The sequence below is a fragment of the Rhamphochromis longiceps genome, linkage group LG3 (genome assembly GCF_057381845.1).
Source record: "Rhamphochromis longiceps isolate RC_006_pf linkage group LG3, R_longiceps_female_GT1.1, whole genome shotgun sequence".
In the NCBI taxonomy this organism is placed as follows: domain Eukaryota; kingdom Metazoa; phylum Chordata; class Actinopteri; order Cichliformes; family Cichlidae; genus Rhamphochromis; species Rhamphochromis longiceps.
The window spans coordinates 67,565,247-67,592,372 of record NC_140559.1 but is presented as its reverse complement, the minus strand read 5'-3'; the positions used below and the strand labels follow the sequence as shown (position 1 = coordinate 67,592,372).

Genomic DNA, 27,126 nt, shown 5'->3' with positions numbered 1-27,126 from the left:
GACCTTTCAGGTGTTTTTATTCATTTCACTTTGACATCAGTACAGAGACACATATGCTTTTTGTCCTTCCCTCCACACCAGCCTTCCCAAAGCTTCACAAACTGGAACCAAAGTCAGCCAATACAGAACAGCTGATGTTAGTGAACAACACCTACATATCAGTAAAGCAGAAAGCCATTGACAAAAAACCAAAAAAATCAAAGTCAGACACACTCTGGTCAGATCGTGAGTCGAACGTAACACTCAAAAGGTGTTGTGCATCTGGAAGCTAGTTCTCTTTGTTTCATAGCAATACTGGTGGGACGACTGACAGCCTGAGGTCAGCTGGGTGAATATTAAAGGGTCAGGATGAGCTTTCCAGAGAAGTTAAATAAAAACGGGGGAATCAAAGATGCTGACAAAATAAAAGTTACAAATGTTTCCTTAAAAAGTAGCAACGGCTTCATTTTCATTAATAAGCAGATGTGAAATAGAACTAAAACATTTTGTTTTAATGCAGAAATCTAACATCTAATAAATCTAATCTGAATGACAAGACAACTTTAAAATAAGTTTCAATATGCAACGTCTTCACATTCAAATGTAGAAAGAGGGTGCATAACAACAGTATCTATGTGAGATCTAAAGTGTGATTAGCTCAAACACATGCCGTGCCCTCTGCACCCGGAGCAGCTGGACACAGGCCGGCCGGCCCGGGTCAGCAGCACGAGGGCAGCTGACCCGGGCTGGCCGGCAGGCTAACAGGGAGTTACACCTGTGGATGTCTCGCTCGCCCACAGTGCGAACAAGACACCGGCACATGCAGAAGGAGTCAACACACAGAGGACATGCATGGGGAGCGGTGAGCACACGAGGCAGGGGCGGCCTCTCGCCGCCGGCCGTTGGGTACGTTCAGGAGATGAGCAGACTTGCACGACGAAGCAACACTAACACACACTATGTCTCATTTCCATCCACATATTCATCCCTTAAATTAATACGGAGATTAAGCAGTAGTGCCGACACAGGAGATCAAAAACACCATAACAACAATCACGAGTATTCATATTAAACCAAAGTCAGGATCAAGAATATGATACAGCCTATAGAAAGACTCCAGCTTACACCTGCGCTTCACGGCAGTCAAAGAAAAACAAGATGACACACAGAGCTCTGTAGTAACCCGCCCCATCTCCTCCAGCAACACTACATTCAAAACGCACTCGCCTGTTTGTACAAACCCACACCTATGCTCTAAACTCGCAGCCGATGCATCGCACGAGTGAGATTTCCCAAACAATATTAATAAGACCTTTTTAAAATGCACCAAAGCTAAAGCAACTCTGTTTAATAGACATTTAATAAAGTCGAGTTACAAACTAAAACACATGACAATGCTGGAAGATTCAAACATTTGACACTTTGTCATTTTGAAACTCAACAAAACAATCGTCTGCAAAGTTAGCCGGGACGTTAGAGTTAAGGGTTGTGGCACAGCTCCGAGTGTGTGCTGCTTAACCTAGTTCATAATCAGGGATTCATGTCTCGGGAGGCTTCTGACAGACCTCCACGTTAAACTTATGAAGCTCAAAAACACTTAACATAACTCTTACATTGCTACTGTCAAGCTAGTAGGGAGATCAAGCAGCTAATGTATAATTAATACCAATAGCAGTAATAAGTGAGAAGAAGAATCAAAATTTACAAGTGAACGTGAGAACTCAACACTCTGGAGTACGGGACTTTCCTTTAGAACGCGAGGCTAACGTGCTCGAACACAGAAACCTACATCTGATCAGAAGGTGAACTAGACCAAATTATCACAGCTGGCTCAGAGTTCCCATCCTTTTTATTTCAACCTGCTCATGAAAAAATAAAGTTCAGTGCATTTCAGAAACTACTTACATAGACAAGTGTCTGTACGGTGAATGGAAACTTGTTACCACCCAAAAGGATGCCGACTTTTTACTTGGAGACAACGTTGCCATCTACCTTCAGGCAAACATGCGGCTCAAGTACAGACATTTGCTATTTTGTGACATCAGCTGCCATCGTACACCCTCTGCTCGCTGCACGAGACAAAACCAGGTCATAGATTCAGTCTAGTTCACTCGATCCCGTCTCCGTCCCCCCGCGGCACGTCCACAGCCAGGCGGGGTACGTCGTGCCGTTACGCCACTTCCTCGCTTGCTATGTGCTTCCTGTCTGCACAGGCACAGTTCTCCTCTAATGCTTGCAAGTTAAGCTGCACAGTAGTTGATTATTGAGTAGCTCAGAGATTTTCTATCTAGGAAGTTTCAGTGTAGTAGGGTGCTGATGGTGGACGGTGTGGGGAGGAGGAGTTAGACCGGGGAGTCGGATAAGGGAGGGAAGATATGGTGATGGACATGAAGATGATGGGGACGTGGTTCTTGGTTTGGGGCTGGGGGATCATTCAGTTTTGCTGCGCTTCACAGCTCCTGGGAGTTTCTCTTGTAGCCTGCGGGAGAGAAAGCACCACAGGAGTGAAATCCAACAACCTGGACACTGAACGAAGACGAAAGACACGTTTCTGCAACACTTACTTGGCAATAGTAGTGTTGACTTGAGTACGTGCCAGGTCGATATACTGATCAATCTGAGTCTGGAACAACAAATGAGAGCAGATGTTACCACCTCAGAGGAAGACAAAGTAAGGAAAACCCTTTGGAGCGCATCGAGCTTCTCTGTGTGCAGTCGTCGTCCACGTTTTCAAAAACTCTTTACTAAAAACAAAACGGAATCAAATTCATTGCATCAAATAACCTGCTGCAGTCACCCAGTGTAAAGTGCAGTCAGTCTCCTGTTAGTGGGGTAACTGGTCAATCTAAATGGGTCTGTCTCTGTGTGTTAGCCCTGCGTCTCGTGGGACAGGCTCCAGCCCCCCTGCAACCCTCAAAAAACGGATAGAGAATGGATGGAGTCTGGGGTCGGGCGACTGGACGAATGTATCGACTATCGCCGACAGGCTGAGCCCATCGCCGATCGTTTTTACAAGGGTGATTTATTTATTTCCTTATTTGCTCATGAGTAAGTTTGCTAATAATGGAGCTAATAGAAGCAGTCAGCAGAAAAAATAAAAAAATCTCTCATCTGCGAGCACATGCCCCTCCTCGGAGTGCGCCCAAATGCTCGTCGATGGAGCTGCAGAAGCTGCTGGTAGCCTAGCATGCTCAGGTTTACCTCTATGATCTGGTTTAAAGCCAAAGAAATCCCAAATTGGTGACTTTTTATTTCTTTTAGTGCCGTCAGCGTTAACGCGCCGTCATCACGACTAACGCGATTAAAGATTAACCATCTGGAGCGCAGACTGAGTCTAAATCCCTGAAATTTCGGCAGTTTGTCCAAAGTTTGTTCGTTCTGCGCTCCAGATGTGCCGAACGCGTGAACATTTTAATCGGGTTAATCGTTAACGCTGACAGCCCGAATGTTTCGGGAAATTAGTTCGTCCGTGTTTGGACTTTTTCTGTGTTGTAAACGCCCAAATCAGTCCATGCACGATTACATGGCTCCGCCCATCACAAAGTCTGCGCATGCGTGGATATGTCACCTGTTGGACTGACGAGTGTCGGTTGGAAAATTGTTACCTATCGCCCGACCCTAATGGGCTCTCCTTTTACACATAACAGTCATTTCAGGAAAGAACAGTGGATGACAAAGACATTCAGGGACCGCGTCACTGACAGCAACCACACTGGTTAATTTTAAACTATTGTGAGCCATAAACTGGGACCAGTACAGATGATGGTGCCTGCCATTCCTGGCAGTCCGTGACTACAATCCCCTCAGTGAGCCAATGACTTCATGTTGTCAGGGCCTCAAAGCCTTCAGTGTGTGATGAGACTGCACTCACTGCTGACGGCCATGTTTACACCGCTGAGCTGATCAGGAAGCCTGAGACTCACCTTGTTCTTCTCGTAGACGGGAGGCACCGTGAAGAGCAGGACGTCGGCTGGAGAACAGAGAGAAACACGTTAGCCGACAGCAGATCCTGCAGAGCAAGTGCAAAGCTTTGAGTCGCTCTTTGACCCCAGAGCAACACAACCACCTGACCGACATGAGAACGCAGCACGGCGTGCATGAACAGTGAGCGGTTCAAAGCTTACCCAGGATGAGGATGGTGATTCCATTAAAGACGGCGCCTACGTAGGTCAGCAGCCACATGACCACAGCCAGCTGCGAGAAAAACAAAGAGCAACTCAGAGAGCTCAAGATCAACAACAAGCAGCGCTTACACACGAATGACATCTGCTCAGTGTGACGCCACTCATCCTCCTTAAATCCTTAGTCGTGTAGGGAGCGCTTGATTTGCGTTCTCCTGGCTGAGTGTTCGTTTTCAAACTGTTTAATTGTGTTTATTTAACAGTGGAAAAACCAAAGTCATGGCCGAGATTAAAAGCTGATTAATTGTGCAGTCCTGACACAAACGAGCAGATGCTGTTTCCTCCCTAAAGAACAGCGTCGCTGTCGTTGGGGATGGGTTTTGATTAAAATCGATTTTAGCTTGAATCACGTGATATCGATTCATTGAAATCCTGAATCGATTTTTTAATTTACATTTATTTTGCCCCAAATGCCAGAATCTCAGGTAAAGCTCACGAAATTTCAACAACCACCAAACAGCTGAAACAGGAAATGAGAGCAGGTACACGGACTCTGACGTAAACACAAAGAGCCGACCCGTCAGACACAATATGTACTGATAGTGGCAAAATGTCCCCGATTCAAATCAAAATCGATTCTAGAAATCAGTGACGATACGCAGCCCAAGTCCAAACAAGCACTCTTACTCTGACAGCTGCTCTCTGTGGAGGCATTCTAGCTTGATATTGAATTTCCAACATTTAAAGAGCTCGGAAAAAAGGCGACTGGACTTCTTTGAGCTTCTTGAAGACGTCTCACGTCTCATCCTGGAGTTCAGAATCGCCACCACGTTACCTCCAAGTCAGAGTCTTCTCCAAACTAATCAACGTGCCTTTGTGCAGATTTAAAATACGATCTGCCCCACACATAATTCAGGTTCATCTGGTGACCGAGCTCTGATCAATAAAACAATCAAATCACAGCCGTTAGTAAATCATTTTTAGGAATTCCCAGTCAGGAAATCAGAGGACCGGCTGGATCTAGAGGCAGATCTGTCTGCGCTTCCCTGCAGCTGGATAAGGAGTACTGATGTGGGACACAGTCATAACACGGTCATAAATCCTGGGGTTATTCTGAGGATGGAGATGCGATCCAACCGTGACCTGGTTTGAAGTTAACATTGCACCAACAAAGCAAAGGCTGCAGCAGGCGAGCAGGGAGAGATCGGGGCTGGTGCTGCGCGACAGGAAGAGGAAACCGCCACCGACTGACACAAGCTCAGAGCTGCTCACCTTTAGGGAGTCCACAAGGTCTTCAACCAAGAAAAGGTGGCTCATCTGCTTCAGAGCTCGGTTGATGTAGGTCAGACTTGCATCCACGTGTTTGCGGAAAGACTCTGGAGCGATGCTGACATCCTTATCTATCAGTGCTCTGTGGAGGGACGGAGGAAAAGAGGCTGAGCACAAAGGATAAAACCAGTCGCACTAAAACACTCACATAAAATAAAACAAAGACAAATAAAAAAAACAAAAACACGCCTTTCTAATATTTAAATGCAACATATTCCAGAGTTTGGGAGCCACAACTGAAAAAGCTTGTTCTCTAAGTTTCAGGCTAGTTTGTGGGACAACCAAAAGCAGCTGGTCGGCTGATCCAAGGACCTGCGAGGAACGTAAGGACGAAATTCCTCAGAAAGGTGTGGAGGAGAACGACCGACTTCTAACATGAACAAAATATAAATCAGCACAATTGATTTGATTTCACCAAACGAAACATTTTCAGCAGCCCGCACTTACACCAGCCAATCAGAAAGCACCTACAGCTTCACCGACTTTCTATCCAAGATAAAGGTGGGAATCAGATTCCACATGACAGCAGATCATCACAATAATCCCCTTTGATAGGACTGGGTTAGGTAGGGCAGTATTACATCATCATATATTGAAATGTATCACTTCTTTTAAACTGTGATTTATGTCTTCAAGGTTCAACTTTATTCAGTAAAACAGATAAAACAACGTTTTTGCTGTCCAGCACACCAACCCTGCCTGACTGGGTCATGGTGGCAGCAGTTAACTGTGACAAGCAGAGAAATCTCCCATCTGCGGCCGTCTTACTTGAACGGGTGCCCCTCATTGGACTTCTGCACAGCCTGGACCACAGACTTGTAGATGCGGAAGGTGATGGTGACGCAGAGCAGAGCCAGCAGCAGGTAGGAGACCACGCTGATGATGCTGAAGGCTGCAAGCGACAGCAGCATCAGCAAGGACAGGCCGAACGCCACGCCCGACTTCTTGGGGTCTCGCCAGTGAATCAGATCCTTAGCTGCAGAGAGAAGACGGGACTAATGTGAACATTTCCAAACATACATTTGACTCCAGCCCTAAACTCCTGCAAACTCCTGCAGCTTTAATCCACCTTTAACCCTTCTAAGCCTACAGGCGTCTCCGCAGTCCCATTCACATATCTATTTTTAAATCCCGGTAGATTTGCAACCAAATAAGCGAGAGCAATATTTTTGTTCTTTGCATGAGAAAACGGACGAGTTACACTTACATTTCCTGAATTCAACCAGGTGGTGGCTTCCTTCCACTAATGCCTTTGCAAAACTTGTGTAAAAAAAAAAAACAAACAACAAAAACATAATCCAGAAACACGTTTGCTGATCTGTCAGCTATTCATAGCGCTTCCATGTTGGAATAAACGCCATCGCATCGTCAGCAGGAGCTATCGCATGTCCGCCATTATCTGCAAAAACCGTTTTTCCCTCCTGCAGGGCCTTTCACTGGTGCTACTGGTGCTACTGGAAGTCGTTCCTGGGACACTTGGATCTTAAGCTGCACTGTTGGAAATGGTTGATTTTCATGCATAAGCTGTTTTTTTGCAAATTGTGCTCAATAAGATCCATTTTCATTTTTGCTGGAGTTTATAAAAATGAGTCTGATACCAAAAAAATCTGCAGAGGTTTGAGCCTGAAACTGTTTCACACTGTAAAACTGATTTTTGCTGAAGGCGTAATAACAAATAAAAGTACTGATACGGGAGCCATAGGATCAATTTGAAACTCCCACGCGGCCTCATTTTCGAGTTATCGCATTCACAAACGTGGGCGTCAACACCGCCCGACCGCTGCAGTTTTCACAGCTGTATTGTATTGGTCCATTTATAGCAGTAGGAGTGTTGTTTCAGGGACCAAAGGTAACACGGCCTCTGTTACAGGTCATAAACATAAAAACATGCCAGCTGCCACAGAGAGACAACAGGAGGGTGGTCTGGTAAACACAGGTCAGATGATTCAGGCATGAAGTCAGAGCTGCTCTGGTTCTCTTTGTAGACGAGTCAGTTATCTACAAAGAGACGGTCGTTTTCAGGCACTCGCAGCACATCAGCTGTGACTGGCTGATTTCAGGGGAAATGAAGCCATTTTCCTTCAAGAACACATTCTGTGAGTGGGATCAGATAAAACCTGAGTGTTCACCATCAGTCTCCTCGGGCATCTGCAGCCCACAGTAACTGAATAACTTCGGACACACGTTTCATGTTTGTATGCACGTGCAGACGTAACAGCCGCAGTTACATAACGGCGGGATGGGTTGGCACACTGGAAACTGACTTCCTTACAGTGTATTGGGAAAAAAGGGGGCAGTTAAAAAAGCCTTCTGCGGTGCAGAAACCACATGGGCTTATGCCACGGGGACAGTTCAAGCCTCAGTGCTCCAGCAGCTTTAATTGGAGCAACTGTTATATAGGCCTCTCTCACTCGCTCACACAAGCAGTGAAAAGCAGCTACACATCGTTTTGTTTTAAACAGGACACCAACTAGACACTTGCAACAGCGGCGTTACCCTCAGCCAACTAGCAGACTCGCCCAGGGTATCACGTTCAACATCCTACGTCACCGCTCTTGAGTTCATGAGATTTTCAGAAAGCTTGACCTCTGACGTTCAAGTCGAGGACAATGAGACCCAAAGATGTCAGACTTTTAGTAGATGCACCTATCTGAAGCCGAGTCGCTATAACCTGTGGCAGCTGACATGCAGAGCTGCAGCCATCACCTCACATTATATGGACAATAGACTGGAGTGGGGATGGAGCAGCACGCTGGAGATGCTGGGACGCTTGTTGGAGCAACAAGCAGCGATCTCTGCAGCTCTGCTCTCACCTGAAGTGAGGAGAAGTGATCTCTATACTCTTACAGAGGCTGATGGAGAACATACAACAAAAGCTCTGAAGCCACTGCAGGCAGCCAGCTGCTTTGCACTACAGCATTTGAATATGAATGCCGAACATTTCCTTCCAGTAGCAACAGAAATATGTCAACTTCTCTGGTTTGAGTTTGATATTATTTTGTAAATAAATGCATTCTTAAATAGGATTTTTCATCTTTCAACAGCAAGAGACTGATGGTGACAGAGCTGAGGAAACTGCCTGTCCCTTGGTCCCGATGAAATGCATGATGCATCTCCAATTAAGAGGTCAAATGACTGCATTAATGGTTCTCCTTGGGCCAGCCTTCTCACCACAACATCACAGCATCACAGGAAACGCCAACTCAGCAGGCAAAGGAAGAAGTCAACAGTTGCAACCGAGTTAAGGCTGTTTCATTGATCTGGAGGAGCGACCATGCAGGGAGTGTCCTCCTTTGGCTCGCCGAGCAAAGCAGCATCTCTGCATCCCTGGTGAGGCTGTTCGATATAACGATATATGGATATGAAAACTTCTATCGTTTCATTTTACGCTATCATTTGTTTCATGGTGTCGCAAAATAAACTGTTTACTGCAATATTTTTCATGGTTCTGATGGTCACTGTAGTGTACTTTAATTTCTTAATTTCTTTCTCTTATACTTAAGATATCAGGACAGACAAGCGCCTGTTTATTTTCCACATAAACCTTTCACAATAGAGCTGAAGATCCTGTTGAGATTTTTCAAAATAAGAGATTCACAGGATTTACAGAAAATGTAAATGTTTGTGATATATATCGTTGTCATGACGATAAATGTCTTCTATCAGGATATGAGATTTTGGTCATATCGCAGAGCCCTAATCTCTGGGACCAGTTTAATTCTGAACCATTTTTTCCCAGCTACTGGTGACATTGTTACTGGGAACTGCCTGAATCCACAACATGTAGACCAGCTTCTCTTCTCGCAGAGAAATCCCCCGTCTCTTCACCCCTGCCCTCACTCACAGGAGTTTGTTGCACCAACAAAGAGATACAACGGGCAAAAAAAGACACGTAGATATATATAAATAGATAAGTTTCTTCAAATGCAGTCAGATTATCTTCCATTAGCCCCTGAACTGCCCACTCGTCTATGTTGCAGTTAGGTTGTTTTTGGTATATGCAGAGGTGTGACATGACACTATAGATTCAATATGAATCTTGTGATATTCATTCAATACTTCAATGGGAACATGAGCATATAAACCTGCCTCAGCTAACAAACAATCACCAGTCTCATCGCCCATCGACACAACTTTATTGTCGTGCACGACAGAACACACCAGCACAATTGTGAACAACTGCTCAGAGTGTCGAACGCAGTAAACCAACGCTCACACAAGGCGTCCCATCATAACAAAGACACTGTATAATTCATGGAGTGCCTTCACCTTCAGTAAGACTAAACAGCACGTCAGGACAATGAGGATGCTGGGCGTCAGCGATTATATTACTCTTACTGATTTAAGCAACTCTGCCTCAAATGCATCTTTAATAACATCTACATGAGTTCAAACACACACGTTGCTTTTGGCATTTAACACTTAATTTTCATTCTAAATAAGTTGAGTAAGAAAAAAAGCGAGGAACACCTTTGCTCTACTTCTCAGCAACATTCAGACACAAGCTTCAAATTTCGTTGGAAAGTTTGCTGGAACAGATGAATCCATTTAAAGAGGAAACAAAGTGAAATGGGTTCATTTCCATCTAAGATAAGATAAAACTTTATTAATCCCTCGGGTGGGTTCCTCTGGGAAATTCGGTAATCAGCTTGTAACTAAACGGTTTATGCTCATCTTTTTTATGTACATTAGTGTTAGGCACGTTAAAAAGGATCTATATCCATGTACAGAAGATATTTTGGGTTTGCATGAGGATCAGGGCAGCAGCTATCGATTATTTTAGTGATGGATTAATCTATTAATTATTCCATTGATTGACGTAATCTGATAAGAAATACTCTTGCCTTATTAATGAGCAATAATAAATATTTAAAAGAGAAAAAATAAAGGTCTGCGAATTGGTTTCCAAAATTCCCATCAGCATGACATCAGATACACACACTGACACAAACCCAGCCAAGAATATCCCACTTAATAACCTCGCAGAGCAGCACTAAAATAGCACAAGCTCGTGGGGGGAGGGGGCGGCAAAACAGAGCTTCATTTCAAAGCTCATTAATAATACAGTTAGCAAACATTTACAAAAATGTCCACTGAGAGCAGAGAGCGAGGCTCATAGCAGCTTTAAAGTCACACTAAAGTTTCTTTACGTGTGTGGCTGCACACTCTACTGGGTTTCTAATTTCAAGAACACCAGCACAGACACAGCAGTGTGTGTGTGTGTGTGTGTGTGTGTGTGTGTGTGTGTGTGCGCACATATAATATCTTCCCATCTGGTGACCACCTCATGAACAGTACAGACTGTCTGTCAGAATCAGGCCAAAGCTTATTTTAAGTAGCTCAAACTCCAGTGACTCTGTAAACAAACTGAATTCTACAACAGAGCTCGAGCCTGTAAGTGGTTTGGAACGACAACGACAACACAACCCCCCCAAAAACAAAAAATCCAGCTAAAAACGTAAAAATATAAAAAAAAGATTTTTCCCCTTCAAAGTTTGTTAGGACAAAAAGAAGATAACAGACGAACATGCTTGTACTCAGTATGGATTGATGAGTGTCGAGTGTTAACGAGTGCCTGGACACTCTGTGCTAACAATCAGATATGCAGCTAGCCATTTTAAGTGGAGGCAGTTTTTAGCAGCGTTGATTGTTGATATGATTGTTGGGTTTTTCTCTGTATGTATTATTGTAGGGTCTACCTTACGATATAAAGCACCTTCAGACGACTGCTGCTGTGATTTGCTGCTGTATAAATAAAACTGACTTGATTACACTTCTCAGTAATTCTTAGATGCCACTGAACTCTGACAACCAACTCAGCTCAAGTAAAGGATGGCTTGGCTCTAAACACCAACTACTCCTTTCACTCCAAGCACAATCATGTAGACAGAAATTTCATTCAGCTGCAAAATCCACTGTTATGTTGAACATGATATCAGTGGCTTGCTAAGTTTAAACCCCCCCAACACTGTCTGTATTGCTTTTGAGGTTTTTCACTTACAAAAAAGAAAAAAAAAAAAAACAAATCTCAGCCTTTTTATCTTAGACTGTGCAGTGTGTCACGTCCTGTGACATGTAGCTGTCACTTATCACCCAGAATCAAGCATAAATAACTTAGATCATGCTTACTCTTTTTCTCCTCGCTGTAAGTGAGAAGTAAGAAGCTAAGCATGATCTGTTTTTTTTTTTTTAGTTATTTATGTTCTCTTAATATAAATCTTTGCTTCTTGGTGATAAGTTTCAGCTACGTGTCACAGGACATGACACACTGCACAGTCCAAGATAAGAAGGCTGAGAGGGCCAAAAAGCTGACGATAAACAACAACAGGAATCCTTTTGCTACACAGGCAGTTATAAGTTGCTCCAGCTAAGGAGCGTGCGTGAGGTTAGCAGGCTTGCTGCCCAGAAGAAAGAGATGTTACCTGATAAGTGGGTTAGTATTGCTGTCAAGACATGCTCAGCAAGATGATAGGCCTCGGCCACCAATTCATCGATAGCTTCTACCTCTTTGGAATATTTGCTGTCATAAGCACGGACGTGCTGGGAACATGGAGGATTAGTTACTGATGCTAAGGAAGACTGCTGTACAGATGCAGCGCTGAGGTCAGTTTGGTCTCGGGCTGAAGCCTTGGTATGGGTTTTCACCGCCTCCTCCTCCTGACTGCTGCAAAGCTCTTTGAGAGCACTGATAGTTAGTTGTTCTTGTTCAAGATCCAGCACCACGGTTGGCGGTAACTGGGAAGGATGCAAACTGGTTTTGTTGAGCTCGCTCTTTCCGTGAACACCTTGATGCACGCTGTCGGGATATTCTTCATCTTGCCTCGATTTGAGACATTCCCGCATGAATTCCACAAAACTGTCTGTACGTTCGGAGATGGAGCTCTCATTCTGTGCACCATCTGCAACAACGTCATTGCTCATTTTCTGATTGGACTCTTGCTCGCTGAAGCTCCTTTGTGCCTCGCTTTGGAAAGAGGAGTAAGGATTTGGGGGGTATTCTTGTAGAGATGGCTGATCAGCTTGCTCTGGGGAAGCTTCATCTTTCAGTGAAGCGATATCACCCAAACTTCGCCTGTCCTCGGTAACATCGGTTTGTGCAGAGCATGCATTCGGCGTATCAGGGTCAGTTGGGGAAGGATCAGAAAGAAACCGCTCCTTAGCATTGCTCAGCTCTTTATGGTCAATGTCGTACAAGGGAGAAGATGCATCATAATCATAATCAAATGATTGTCTGTCATATATATCATCCTGCATAAAGGTGGTTTTAGAAAGAGGAACAGTCTCTATGAAAGTCTCTTTTGTGGGCATATTACCCTTCTCATACAATTTGGGCAGTGTGTGCTCCTGAGCTTCGTCTGACCACTCATCATCATTGTCTGGAAAGTCCACTTCTGCATTTGTGAGTGTGAACTGGGAAGGTTCTTCATTCATTTTACTTGGAGGAATCTGTGATTCATCAGCTTGTGCTTGGGAGATGCCCGATGCAGTGTCCCTTGGAGCAGGGGGTTTGGGTAGGGTCTCCGACTTGGCTGCAGATTCCCGATTGTCTATTTCTGGAGAAGTTGCAACGATGTTGCGTTTGGGCGAGTACTCGGCATCAGAATCCACAGGTGAGGATGGAGGCGAGTAGCCTTCCATGAACTCAGTTTCCAGGGGACGCGTTTTGGGTAGTTCGGTTTTAGTGTCTTCAGGTTGTGAATGTGAGGTTTCTGGGCTCTCGCTGGCTGGGGGATTTTCAATTTCATAATCCACATCTTCCGCTTCAGGTTCCATTTCCATCTCCTCCTCACTGTAATTTGGTTCATCCGTCTCAATAACATTGATTGTTGGAACCTGCATTAATTTCCTCTCCGACCTTGGTGGAGGAGTCTCCTTTTCTGCAGGGGGAACATTCGAAGATGCAGGTGTAGCGGTGGGATCTTTCGAAAGTTGTGGCTCAAAAGATGGATGGGGGGCAGAAGCAGGAGCACCCGCCTCGTCTTCAATAACAGTGTCATCCGACTCTCCTGAGCTGTCTGCTTCACTTGGCTCTGGATCGCGGGTCAGGGAGGCCTTCTCTTCATCTGAAGCATTCTGCTTTGCCTCTGGACATGGAGTGCCAAAGCCTGCAGGAGGTGATGCAATCACTGAGTCAAGATTTGAAGGAGGCTGGTCATCCGATTTGTCCTGCTGATCCCACATGTACGCTGTTGGCAAAAAGTTAAAATCAAACTCTTCCTCAACGTTTGGTTGCTTCTTTGCATTATCAAAGTCATCTTTCACTGAGGGAGCTTCCACGGGAGAATCCATAAAAGCATCAGGGACACTCGTAAAGGAAGTAGGTATAACAACCCGAGTCCCCTTGTCCTTGGATTCAACACTGTTGGTGCCTTCAGTTAAATCTACAGAAGTTAAGTCTGGTACAGGTGGCAAATGAGCCTTCATCCACTCTTCTGTTTCTTCAAACTCGTTTACTTGTCTCAAATCTCCAAGAACTTCAAAGGGGGATCCTGGTGATTCCTGCTCAGAAGAACCTCCCATTTTCTGAATAGTTGGTGTAATTTTTTCATTTGGAGACATCCGATTCTCAATAGGGGATTTTGAGCTGTCAGTAGGAGACTTCTCATGGTGGCGGTCCCTGAAAAGAGAGAAACCTCCATCGCTTCTAAAATCAGATTCCTGCTTCTTGGCAGCGAGAGCCTCCAGGGCCTTTATTCGCTCAGAAACAGGGGATGTCTTTATTGGTGAATCCGGCGGTGCGTCCGGTGGTCCTGCTTCACCTCCATAATTACCAAGGGAAAATGAACCAGGTTTGGAAGGAAAGCGAAGAGATGTCGCTACACCTTCGCAGGACTTGTCAGATCCCAAAACCACTCTTTTGTCTGGAATGTCGTGTATGGGGAATGACAGCCAAGAGGGAAAAAGGAGGTGAGGTCATAAACGTCACACACTAAACACACGTGCAGTTTAATATCGTTCAGCAAGGCCTTAATGCGACAGCTTAAGCATTCATGCACTGCATCATGGAAATGAATGGCATATTGATACTATGGATGATATCCAAGCTTTTCCATGCTGCTCATAAGTTTAACGAGTACTTAGTATGGAAATGGAATTATCAGCATGATCAAAAAAGGCAACAGAAGAAAATAAAAATGTTACCAGTACATCATGTGTGGACAGGGTGATGATGCATGTTCACTGCAGTGTGTATAACAAATGTGACTTGTTTCACACTTGCAGACTTTAGCACAATTTCTTTTTGAACAATATACATTTGCTTGTGCACCTTGAAAACGCTGATTTGGTAGCAGTTCCACTGAGATATAATCTGCTAAAGATATTCATTGTTGCCATTTCCAAACTCGACCCCTGATTTCATCTCAATTAATCTGTGGTTGTGTCCAAGGGTATACAAGAGATTTCTCCCGCCATTTACAACTGAAACCCCCCTCTGATACAACTGAAACCCCCCTCTGATACAACTGAAACCCCCCTCTGATTTCTCTCAGACACACACACACACACACACACACACACACACACACACACACAAAATATAATTTTTTTTGCTAATACTAGCCACTCCATACGACGCAACAGTGACTAACGTTACCTTTACTTAGAGCGCAGAATTAAAAAGCTAAAGTAACAGGGGATGAACACAACCATTTCCAAAACCAGGCATAACAATACGCCTAGCTAACAAGCTATATAGCACTTACCTTTCAAAAAAACAAAACAAAACTGCATTCTTTCAAAAACAACAAGTGAGTTCACCTCAAACAGTCAAGCACTGGAACTAAGAAGAAGCAATCAAACCACTACTCAAAGCTGTTTGTCCCTACTATGGAAACTCAGGAAACTAGGAACATGGCAGCATTAATATTTGTGTAGGAATTTGGGGCAAAAAAACCAAAAAAACTTAAATGAGGCAAAGCTGGTTTAAAATTCAGATTTGTTCAGCTTCTTTACCTCTTATGTGGATGAACACTGTTAAACAATGGGCTAAATATTAAATATTAATTGTTTGACAGAGGTACAGGTGGCGCAAGTCAATAGAAGAAGAAGAACCCCAAACAAACTAGGGCTGTTCGATATAACGATATATATCGGATGACGATATGAAAACATTTATCGGTTATTTCGTGGTGTCGCAAAATAAACTGTTTACGACAATATTTTTTCATCGTTTTGATGGTCACTGTAGGATCTTTTTAAAGTTCTCGCTTTCTCTTATATTTAAAATAACCACACTGCGGACGGACAAGCCCCTGTTTTTACGTGTTGTCGTTAGCAATAATGACGGTAAAACCATCACGTGACTCTGCCGTCCGCTTGTTTATTTTCCACATAAACCTTTCACAATAAAGCTGAAGATCCTGTTGAGATTTTTCAAAATAAACCGAATCACGTGAAATAGTATGCAGAGTGTTTACGGAGAAGCTAAAAAGAGCCGCCAGGTGCAAAAAAATAAACCTTAGAGTCAAACGTTAGAACAGGCTTTTCCTCGCAGCACGTCGTGTATAAATACTCAAAGACAATTGCGGCCATTTCAACTTGTGTAACACTCGACTCCAGGCACACGACGCTCAGCTGGAAACACTTTACCCAAGTTAAGTTGCCCAAGATTCACCGAATTTACAGAAAATGTAAATTTTTTGTGATATATATCGTTGTCGGGACGATTAATGTCTTATATTGGGATTTTGGTCATATCGCACAGCCCTAACACAAACAAAAACACACTACCAGTAAACACTGGTTACATCCCTTAACCCAGGCTCTGAGTACAGAACCAACTCTGAACCAGGAAAGACGTCCTGTGTCTGACTCATATCCAAGACGTGCAGGCCAGCAACAGAAACACTTTACACTGGCAGCCCAATTACTAATACTCATCACTAAAGGTGAATAAAGTTAAACAGTGAACTTATAGGAAAAGTTCAGAACAGACTTTTATAATGAATTCAAGCCTTCATTACAACTTTTAATACAAATTTCATTAAAAAAAGCAAGAAGATAAAAACAGTCATAATTGCCTTTTAGTTGTCGAGTTATTTTCTACATAATTAACACTGGCTCGTCGTTAGCTCGCGATTATGTAACGTGCTTATACAAATATGTGAAGAGTTAGATAATACTGTTGCCCTTGAGCAGTAAATTGGGCCACTGAAGCACTTTCTATTCTCTTGGAGTGTTGAAGGCTCTCTCACTGCGGCTGCAGTAACCCTGTGCCCTCGGCAATCCTCCAGGCTACAAAGATGAGTCATTTTCAGTCCCCATGGTGACAAGTACCTGGCACATATTTTAAGAAATGAACATCAGCCCAGTATAACCAGTGCACAGCAACATCCAAATTCTCATGACCAAGGCTTTACTTTGTAATTTGACATTGATCAGTCTTTTCAATTTACTCCAAACTTACATTTTCTTCTACTTTTTGGGGAGCTGTCAGCACCCCTCCCTCCCTGCTCTCTGTATAAGAGTTTTCCAGCCATACTCAGCTGACTGCTCCACTGTGTCTTTGGTAGAGCTGCCACCTCCCCTGCACCACAATACAATGCTTTGTTCAAACCAGGCCACATGAATGCACTTTCCATCTTTCCAACAACGTTACGGAAGCTTTGGACTTGTAAACAAATCCCAAAACACATATTAGTGCTCGGGTTCCTTGTTAGGACGTTCGTGCTTCGATTCAAAGGTAGCTTTAAGAACTTGTTTAGTTACAACTGTCACCATATTTGCATATTAATAATCCCCATGTGCCATCGTGTGGCATCTTACAAATGGGGAATGAGTAGCCTTCTGCTTCGTGCAATCTGCTGTTACACTAATGGAGAGTTGAGTGGAGCTGTTGTGTAGCCACAGAATGGAAAATCATGGAGACTATGAACTGGCCCAGAGTGACTCCATATTTTCATTTGGTTGCAGCGCTGTGTCTGAATATCTGTGAGCTCCAGTGGGTGACCCCACACCTGTCTGCTGGTGGACCTTGCCACTGTGCTAGTGCACCTGAGCTTTCACTCACAGGTGTTTCTTTTAGGTTGGCAGTCTGATGGTCTATGTTAGCATCATTATAGTCTGTGTATGAGCTCACTACAGTATAAATTATTTACATTTTCACTCATTTTTCATTACATTTGCCTTATTAGAGACGATATAAAAAACCTGGTTTTCTAAATGTCTTTCATCTACTTAACACGCTCTTATTCAACTATATTCTCACTGATCCCTCAAATACTTGTTGCCATTTACAACAACAGAGGTGCCACATAAATAGTCTTCCAGGACTCAGCTGTTATTTGTGGCAGCTGATAAAACAGCAAAAAGACCCAAGACTGAGTTTTACTCCTGTTTATGCTTACTGAACTTGTACTTGGATTTGGGTCCAAAATTGATTAAAATTCTGCAAAAACAGCTAAAAAGTGTGAAGTTTGTATCTTTGCTGAGAAGCCAGTGAGTCCGAGTGCAGATTCCACAGGGTGTGGTCATAGTCGGTCAAACCTCAGGGCGGCTGCTTGTGTGTTGTATTGGTGCAGCTCATGTTATCACTCACGCTACCCCTTATCTAGGCTTGTCTAACAAACAAGTAAAGAATGCTGGCGGTGATAGAAACAACAGTTCAAAAAGAATCAGAAAGCGAAGAAGCTAAATTGGGGGGTTAAGGAAAAATGTACCTACTTGTTTTGCATAAGCAATGATGTGAGACATGCACAAAGCCTATAGAGCCGTAAGTAGGTAGTGGGATGGAGGGTGAATGAGCTACAGGCAATGGCAGACCCAGGCCACTGGGCGGTCGATGATATCTCCAGTGCCACTCATCCTCCAGTACACAATAGCTTCTAGGACTGAAACTGGGAAGGGGAATTCAGATACTAGGGCAGCAGGAAGGTAGAATCATTCCCCTGAGACACCAACCTCATCCTTTTTTAGATTTCTGGTCCTTTATGCACAATGTGAACTTGAACTTCTCTGCCTTCCTAAAATAAGGTGGCAATCTCGGGATTATCTTGAACCTACAGTGAGCGATGCTGACCTAAATAATGCCTGCTAGCAGGCAGCAAAGACTGAGATGGATCACACTGCTAGCAGCTGCAGACAGAGGCTTTTATGAGCAACACTCTTAGTGTACAATTCTGGGCAAGAAGAAGCAGCAGTGAGTTCTCACATGGCCCAAGGAAGGCTTTGAGAGTGCCAGTGACTCGTGGCAAGAGACGTTATTTTAACTCTACAGTATGACTATGTGAACAAGAGCTGTTGCGGCTCAGATTATGGCAATGGATAGGTGTGTCTAAGGAGCCTGAAAAGAAAATCAATCAATCTGTCAATAGTCCTTGAAAACAAGGGGAGCTTTGCTGACTGGTCAGCTTAGAATAACTGCAGCAGCCTAAAGGAATGCTGAAAACAGACTGAGGTCTGCAGGAGGGGCGGGGTAAGAGCAGGTTAGGGCCACAGCCACCTATGCTGTTTCTTTGCAGGCGAGCTGTTTTTACTGGGCTCTTATTTGGCAGGAGAGGGGCACTAGAAAGAGGCATGAGGCAGAACTGCACAGCAGCAGGGCAGCAAGAAAGTACAGGGCAGAGGGAGAGAGAGCAGGCGAGCAATCGAAGAGAACCATACACTTGCCTTGAGGAGACTGAATGAGAGATACAGGCGAAGAGGAAAGAAAGGAATCTGAAAAAATAAAGAGGACAGAAGAATAATCATCGTAGAAGACAAACATCTCCATCCACCGTCCTCACTCAAAAGAAAAGTTAACTTATCCAGCCTTAACAACTCTACACATGTACTACTTCACATAAGGACCAGAACAAACCAGTGCTTACAGGTGGCCATCGTTTCATTCAAACTTACAAAAACTTTAACACATGCACTTATATTTGCTACGCAGGAAAAAAATCAAGACAATGTACTCAACAAGCAGACAAAAGCACTCGAAGAGACAGAAGCTTCACACACAAACATTTAATTTACACAGTCATTGCTCCACAGCTCTGTCCAGTACCCATCTCCACATACTTTGGACTGCAGCTTGGTTTGGGCTACAACCTAAACAGCACACGTTCCATTTCTACTTCACCGATACAAACAAAGGTAACATAACCAACGCTGTGGGAGTGTTAGCCATTCTTCTGAACTGTAGATGGTCCATCGGTCAGAAACTGGTCTTTATGGTGTGAATTCAGTTTTTGTTGCATTTACGCCACAACATTTACTTTGTGGTTGGACGATTCTATCAGTCATTGGTACGATAGAACGATTGGATTATTCGTACCCCTGGTACACAAAGGGAGCTCCACATAAGATTTCCAATCAAGTGTGTAAAAACTAGACTAGCTTGGACAGCGCTCCATCTGCAACAACCTCCAACAAGACCAGAATGTAAAGCGGGCCTGCACTAAGCTTTGCATGTGACTAAATGCCACCAACCAGCTTACAGAATCTACCTAAAGTAAAAATGCTGTGGTCCACTCGCTCTTAGTCAACCCCAACTTCATATCTTCCACTGTGAACTAGGGGTGGGGGAAAAAATCGATACTGTGTAGTATCGTGATATTTTGTTTGCTAATAATGTATCGATACAGGGACAGCAGAAATCAATATTTTGTTACAAAAAAGGTTTTTGTGCTCTGACTTCAGAGCACGTTGATCCTTTTTCTGAGCAAGAATCCTGACATTCCTTCACTGTCCAAATGTGTTTAACTTTTTTATGGCAGCAATAAACATGACAGTTTACTTATTTTAATTTAAGACATGTTTTATTTTAATTCAGTTTAAAACTTTTTTATTTAATGTAAATTTATATTTTGTTTTAATTTACTTTCAAATTCTTCAGTTGCTGAATGGGCTGCATATTTTTCATAAATTGCTTAGTTCAGAATAGCTATAATTGTACCAGATGGTTGCATTCAGTTAAGTTGGACTAGACTGTAATACAAACCGTTCAGTTTGTCAACAATAAAACTGACTGAAATCAGAGAAAGACTGAGTGCGAGACTTTGATATTAGATAAAATGAATATTGATAAAGTTTACCTTTATGTACAGAATCTGAATATCGCAAAATATTTTTAAAAATTGCAATAATATCGTATCGTGCGTTAAGTATCGTGATAATATCGTATCGTGGGATATATGGTGATTCCCACCTCTACTGTGAACGCTGCCTTTCACGGTAAAGTGGAAGCCAATAGGAGCTCATGCTTCACTCTTCCTTGTCATCAATCAAAATTGGACGACTACTTGAATTGTGGGAAAGGAACTTTCGCTGCGTAAAGATGAGGTGTGGCGTTTGCTTTTGTTTCAGCTCAACTGAAGGTGGTACAGGTGGGGCAGGTTAGGGTTGGTGTGGTGCAACATTCCTTCTCTCAGATTCATATTACTGTTACCCTTTCAAAACACCACACCTCTGGTCTTTAACGAGACTGCAAGAACTAAATGGTAAGTGGACTGGTTCTTACATAGTGCTTTTCTACTCTACCTGAGCACTCAGTGCCTTTTCTAATACTCAAACATTCATACCAATGGTTGCATTGACAGGAGAGGAGCCTGGGGTTAGTATGTTGCCCGAGGATATTTGGCATGCAGACTGGGAACAGCCAGGGATCGAACCGCCAACCTTAAAAGTGCTGCAGGCACTCCAAGCCAAGCTAAATCCATATGAACCACTGATGCAAGTTTATGTTTTTCAATAGCTTCATTCATATCTGCTTGCATACAACAAATCAACACCTACAAATCTGCACATACATCAGGTCACAAATTGTGAGATGCGTAAAAATGAGGGGTTTTCTTTGAAAAAGTGTGGAAATACAACAAGAACAACACTTTACATATGAAAGAGGATGGCAGGAACAAGAGACCGTGTTGCCTTTTACCTGAAACAGCTGCTTGTTTACCGTTTTTGTCCCCCTGCATAAACGTTAGCTGAGAAATCCAGTTAAAAGGTGAAAAACAAACTACGAGCTAAAGGAGGCCATACAGCTCAGAGCTAAGGTGAACTCCAGAGTTAGAGATAATTCTCTGTGGATCTGTAGCCACAAATGACTCCTTAAAATAGAAAGTAGTCATTAGTGCAGCTTTAACCAATGTCTTATTGCAGAAATCATGGATCTGGAACAGAGTGCCTATACGACGAGGCTCCATGCAATCACAATAAGCATCCAGATACCACAGACCGGCATGTGAAAAAATGGACTCTAGCTTCTTAGTTTAGGGCCTGAATGGAAGTGAAGGGAGGCTCTACTGCCATGCCTGCAATTCCTGCTCGAGCTATCTTGTACTGTCCACCCCTGAGGGCTATCTGATTGCCTCTGTGACCCTCAGCAGGGACTGGAGAGAGGAGGGTCAGCTTGGCAAAGAAGGAAGAGAGCCAGCGAGGGGGATGGGGGCTGAAAGAACTCACTGTTCTTTCAAGCTTCGATTGTGTGCTTCACTTTTAACTGCTCAGTGGTGAACCGTTCTCACAAGAAATCATAAACAAAGTCATATAGAAGGTTCTGGCTGTAGGTAGCGCATCACTAACTCCTGGATACTGTCAACTGCAGTAGCTGCAGTCTGCATTAGAGCAAAGCAGAGAAGGGAAAACAGACTGATGGGGGTTAAACATTCACTACTAACGAATGTTTGTTTGTGCACATGATGCAATATGAAGAATGCACACAGTAGAGGATTTTAACCATCAAATTATGAGCTGATGATTATGAGCGCTGCATAAATTCACCACAAACTGCAGCGATACTCTGATGGATTCCAAAGCCAACTCGTCCTGTAAATATGATGCAACATAGTTTGAGAAATGAGGTCCCCATTTCAAAGTGTGCCACTTCCTTTGTGACTACAGCCAATCACCACTGTGGAACTCAAGTGTAATGGGCTGAGCAACAGATAGAAGCTGGGCAGGCCAGGACATCTGCTCGCGCTGACATCCACAGACTCAAAATCCTGAGACAATTACCAGGAAAAATGCTGCCAACAATTCTCTAAAAAGCAAAAAAAGAGAGATCCTGAAAAGAAAAAAATCCCCAAAAACTACAATAATAATTTTCTCTTGTCAATACAACTCTAGCATAACGCATGTAATAACTGGGCCTTAAGCACAGGGAAAGATGCAGTGTGCTGATGCTGTTTTGAAGCAGAATCATGGGAGAATTTTCCAACATTATTCAGGAATAAGTCATGTTCATGGACTCGTCTCAAAATCTAATCTTTGACACCAAAAGCACCACATCATCTGCAAAAAGCAGGCACGCGATCCTGACGCCACTAAAGTAGAGGCCTCAGACACTTGCCTACACTTACAAATTCTGTGAATTATGAACAGAATCAATAACGACTTTGACTTATTGCTGACAAGGTGGACCGAGCTCTTGCTGCGGTTATACAGGGACTGAATGGCTCATAGCAACAGGCCAGATACTCGAGTAGCACCTCCCACAGGATCCCCCAAAAGGATGCTGTCGAATCTCTCCTCCAAGTTTTAAAACACATTTGGCTGGGCGAACTCCCCCACGCAGCGATGGGAACTGATGAGAAGTTAGCAATTCAGATTCCATTATCGACTCTCATTGGCTCCACTTTGAACGTCACCACCATCTCTAAGCAACATATCAAAGACATTACATTCATGCAAATTAATTACATGCCGAGTGGACTTTTTTGCATGCTGTGGGTATTTCCCATCTTTGTTGTGATCATTGCTGAGGTCGTTACTCAAAAAATTGATTGCACGTATTACACAGAACACTTTTCTTAAATGTAATGAGGTCCGTTACTTAATTACTCCCAGGAGAAAGACATTCGTTACACTACTTGTTAAGTTACTTTCATGTTACTCTGTAAAATGATCTGAAACGCGCAGTCTCATAATTACCAATTAACAGCATAAACTTGAGGCTACAGTCCCACACACCAACATAAATCCCTATCCTAATGAGGACACACATATCTTCCTCTTAGTATTTAGCAGAAACATGAGCAGGTAGAAACGGAGGCTGCAGCCTGGCTGCTCGTCGGTTTGTTACCTGTTGAAGTTCAGGTGCTTGCAAAGAGCCAACGTTGTGTTAACAAGTATACTGCAGTTGTTTGCAGTCTTCACTTTACCGTCGCGCTCTCATCCTTTTGTGCAATAAAAATAAAAGTAATGTCCATGCTGTAGACTGCCCCACTATTATTCTCCTCCGACACACGACCTGAAATCAGCTGATTGTAGCAGGAGTGCAAGTATAGATAAGCGGGATCGATCGAAGGAATTGGACTACTGGGATTCCCATCCCTAGTTAACATTAAGGTAGTGGCTAAGGTCAATAATAAAAAAATAACATTAATGTAGGAACTAGGCAGCAAACATCAGTTCTGCCTGCCTGTAATGTCAACGTGGTGTTAATTTAAGACAAAGACACAATTATGTTATTGTTAGGTTTCGAGATTAAAGCTAAGAAAAGTCTACGAGCAACTAGACAAACAGTGGCAGCCTTCCTCACCAGCTCTATTTGACAGCAAAAGCACAGCACAGCCTCTGACAGCCTAAAAATACTGGCCTCATTTACTAATGTGGAAATGAGGCCAGTATTGGTAAAGGTCTTAAGTTCTGTGCACACAAATTTAACCTCTTCTTACCACCTTGCATATTGGACATGCAATAAAAATATATTTAAAAAAAAGATTCTGCAGGATTCGTGGGATAGTGCCCAGAAATTAATCTGTTAGTGATGACAAACGACACACGTAGTTTAATTAGATAAGACACAAGGAGCAGTCAAATATGTTTAAATTAAGAGATTAAAACCTTTATATTTTCAATAACACCTACTCGGCTCAACTCGAGTCTACTCAGTTTCGGTCGTCTTCCATTAGAGTACCACCTCAGTGTGGGTGGCTTATCCCTGACACAAACACAACAAACTGTTGAGCTGATGGTATACCTGCTGCTCCGTCTTGTTTTCTCTCCATAGACTCAAACAAGAGAGAGTTAAACCTCGCTGTCGGGTTAAATTCTTGTGCAGGAGTCACTCTAATGACTCATCTAGTGAAGTCATTTCCTGGCCAATCAGTGGCAAGAAGTCTGTCACATTTTTGGCTTGACTCTGCTTGGTTGGAACCCGAGTAGGTACTAAAAGGAAAGGGACTACCAGCTAATGGAAAACCATAAAAACTGAGTCGAGTCAGGCCGAGTAGGTACTAGTGCTTTTTTATTCTGCTAGTGTTGATACTGTTGCAAACTTATTGATATGAATATCAATTAAGAAGTTATAGTACTGTGATAACCCTAAACACATATTACACACTAACAACATGCATTTGAAAAAAGTTGTAAAGGATGACAAAGTTATTTCCTTGTAGAGGAGCATCTCTGCAGACAGGCTGCTGATCAGAGTCTAAACACCAGGCGAGTTAGTTCAGTGCTTCATTCATAAAAAACAAACCAGTTACACCTCACACTAACTTGACAATGTTTTTCCAGGATTCATACAAGCACAGACAACTCAACTTACTTGCACCATCTGTAACTGTTGAATAATCCGATTATACAAATACTGAATTTTAACATTTATTGTTAAATATATTGTCCTTAATTATTTATCATGTTACGCATTACATGGAAATTTCTGAAAACTTGCCAAACCACAGTTATCTACTTCAGCAGGAAGAATGTGCCACGCCCTGTAGGATCCAGCTGCTGGCATCACCACACCTGCTGCATTTCTTGAAAGTCTACAATCTTATGATTCACGGCTTCAGCTTTGTAGGATTCAGGTGGCGCAACCATGGAGTTTAAATCATGTCAGCCTCATACGCGGATATAGAGAGGGCGTGATGGTGAAACTGTAGATCCAGGTTGTGAGTTTTTGTTTGAAAACGGGCTCCATGTGGAAGTGGAGCTGACGACAGCTATAAACTAAGTAGTAAATGAGCGTGCCGCAGCTCGTCGGGTATGCTGATGTTCATCTGGCTCCCATAATCCAGGCAGTGCCAGGAAAAGGCCGATGTGCCTTTAAGAGGTGCCTCTGTGGTAACTGCACAGTGACAACGCCTCTGCACTGCAGGCAAACGCAACATTTCGACAACGTTCAGCAGAAAAACCCGTCATGTAATGTTTCTGCACTTATGAATAAGAATGTAGCTCTAATCGGACAGCAGGATTTACATTTAAATCTAGCTGACATCAAACGTCCCACGCACACGTACTTTAATCAGACGTGTTCCCTTTGTTTTAAACGAGGCCTTTTCAACAGTATTACGCCGTTCAGTAGCAGGCTGGTTACCGTCTGTCAAATATATGATCCCCGATTCTGCAGGGCCGCCTACTTGCTGTGCTCCTGTTTGTCAGTAAGGCCAAATAAAAAGAGGGATTCAAACACCGTGTTAGCTTGTTGTTTCGCCTAAAACGAGCCCAGACAGCAGGCAGGCCACAGCTGCACGGAGCGTGACTGGGCAGCCGTGTGTCAGGAAATATCCACGACCACAGGTGTCTCCCATCACAGCTGAAATCAGCTCCTCATCCAGGCAGCGGGAGACACAGTGAGGGCGTTCAGCATTACAATGGCTGTAGTCATTACGTTACTGCGTTATAAACTGGACGTTAACCGATATTCATGCGTGTAAATAAAAGCCCAACACATACAGCTTAACGTAAGGTACGAATAAAACACGCATCAAGCTCTACATTTAGCTAGCTACCGTATCCTTTGGTTACTTCTTACCAGACAGCTTTGATTCTTTGGTAGCAGAATTTTGTCCATCGGCAAAGCCTTGCGACGACGATATCTGGGCGGACTGAGTCACTGGATCCATTTTATATAAGTTACAACACAACTGCACAGAAGCGGCGAAACGTCTGTCGTCTCGGATGGGTTCCTCTTGTAATGGTCTATCAGGGTGTCTGTGACGTCTGACTTTCCTCGAATTTCCCTCAAAAGCGGGACTCGGCTCTGCACCTTCAGCCTATGTCCGAGCACTGGGAGCGGAGCGGAGACGGAGGGAAACGAGGCAGAATGTGGAGGAGGGGCAAAAAAAATGTCTGCGTGTGAGACGTTCAAGGCTTACGCTTCCAGTAGGACGTGTCAGCGTTCAACAACACCAGCAAAAAAAGCCTTTATCATTTATCACCATTGGCTGATCTGTCCGTCTCGCTTCTACTATTTAAAAAAATTATATCAACTACAACAGTGCAGTGTCACTGAATTCCCGAGCAGCACATAAAAAACAGACCACAGCATCACAACAACGACTCCTTAGCACAGGGCACCATGGACAATACCTTGTGTACTTCGGAAATTAGCTATTAATTTACTGGTAGACTGAATTTGAAATACGTTTAATCGAAATATTAGATCATGAGTGCAAATCCACGATTTCGATCAACGTGTACAATGACAATAACAGGTTATTCTGTTCTATTCTGTAGACACACATATGTCTGAGCTTGTGTCATAGCCAACGACATACTGTTTAGCCAACGACATATTAAAGATAAATATGCCGCGGTACATTCTTATGTTATCCTAAATGTTTTATGCTCCATACGTGCCCCGTTTTCCGTTATGTAACATTTACTGTTGTTCCATTTTAAAGCACGTATCTCTTAAAGGCGTCGTGGTGACCTCTACTGGGGGTGTAGGGGAATACCCTAAAATGAACTGCATTTCCCAGCATACACGAGGAAAACCCCACTGCGCAGGACTTACGATCTCGAAGCATAGGGATGGGCCTAAAGG

The 27,126-nt window shown here is 43.4% G+C and overlaps 1 protein-coding gene across 3 annotated transcripts; it reads right to left on the bottom strand.

Moving 5' to 3' along the window:
* Nucleotides 1–26,412, bottom strand: rtn3 (reticulon 3). Of its 3 annotated transcripts, XM_085400755.1 has the most exons (9): nt 26,113–26,412; nt 19,038–19,085; nt 11,852–14,290; nt 6,198–6,405; nt 5,373–5,511; nt 4,104–4,173; nt 3,903–3,949; nt 2,544–2,602; nt 1,288–2,458 (listed from the first exon to the last, which is right to left on the bottom strand). In XM_085400755.1, the coding sequence occupies exons 1-9, from the start codon at nt 26,201–26,203 to the stop codon at nt 2,410–2,412; spliced, it is 3,150 nt and encodes a 1,049-aa protein (XP_085256881.1). In that variant the 5' UTR covers nt 26,204–26,412; the 3' UTR covers nt 1,288–2,409. The 3 variants fall into 3 exon arrangements, with proteins under 3 accessions (XP_085256879.1, XP_085256880.1, XP_085256881.1); XM_085400753.1 differs by lacking the exon at nt 11,852–14,290 and having other exon boundaries at nt 1–2,458; nt 26,113–26,398; XM_085400754.1 differs by lacking the exons at nt 11,852–14,290; nt 19,038–19,085 and having other exon boundaries at nt 1–2,458; nt 26,113–26,394.
* Between the last annotated feature and the right edge of the window lie 714 nt (nt 26,413–27,126).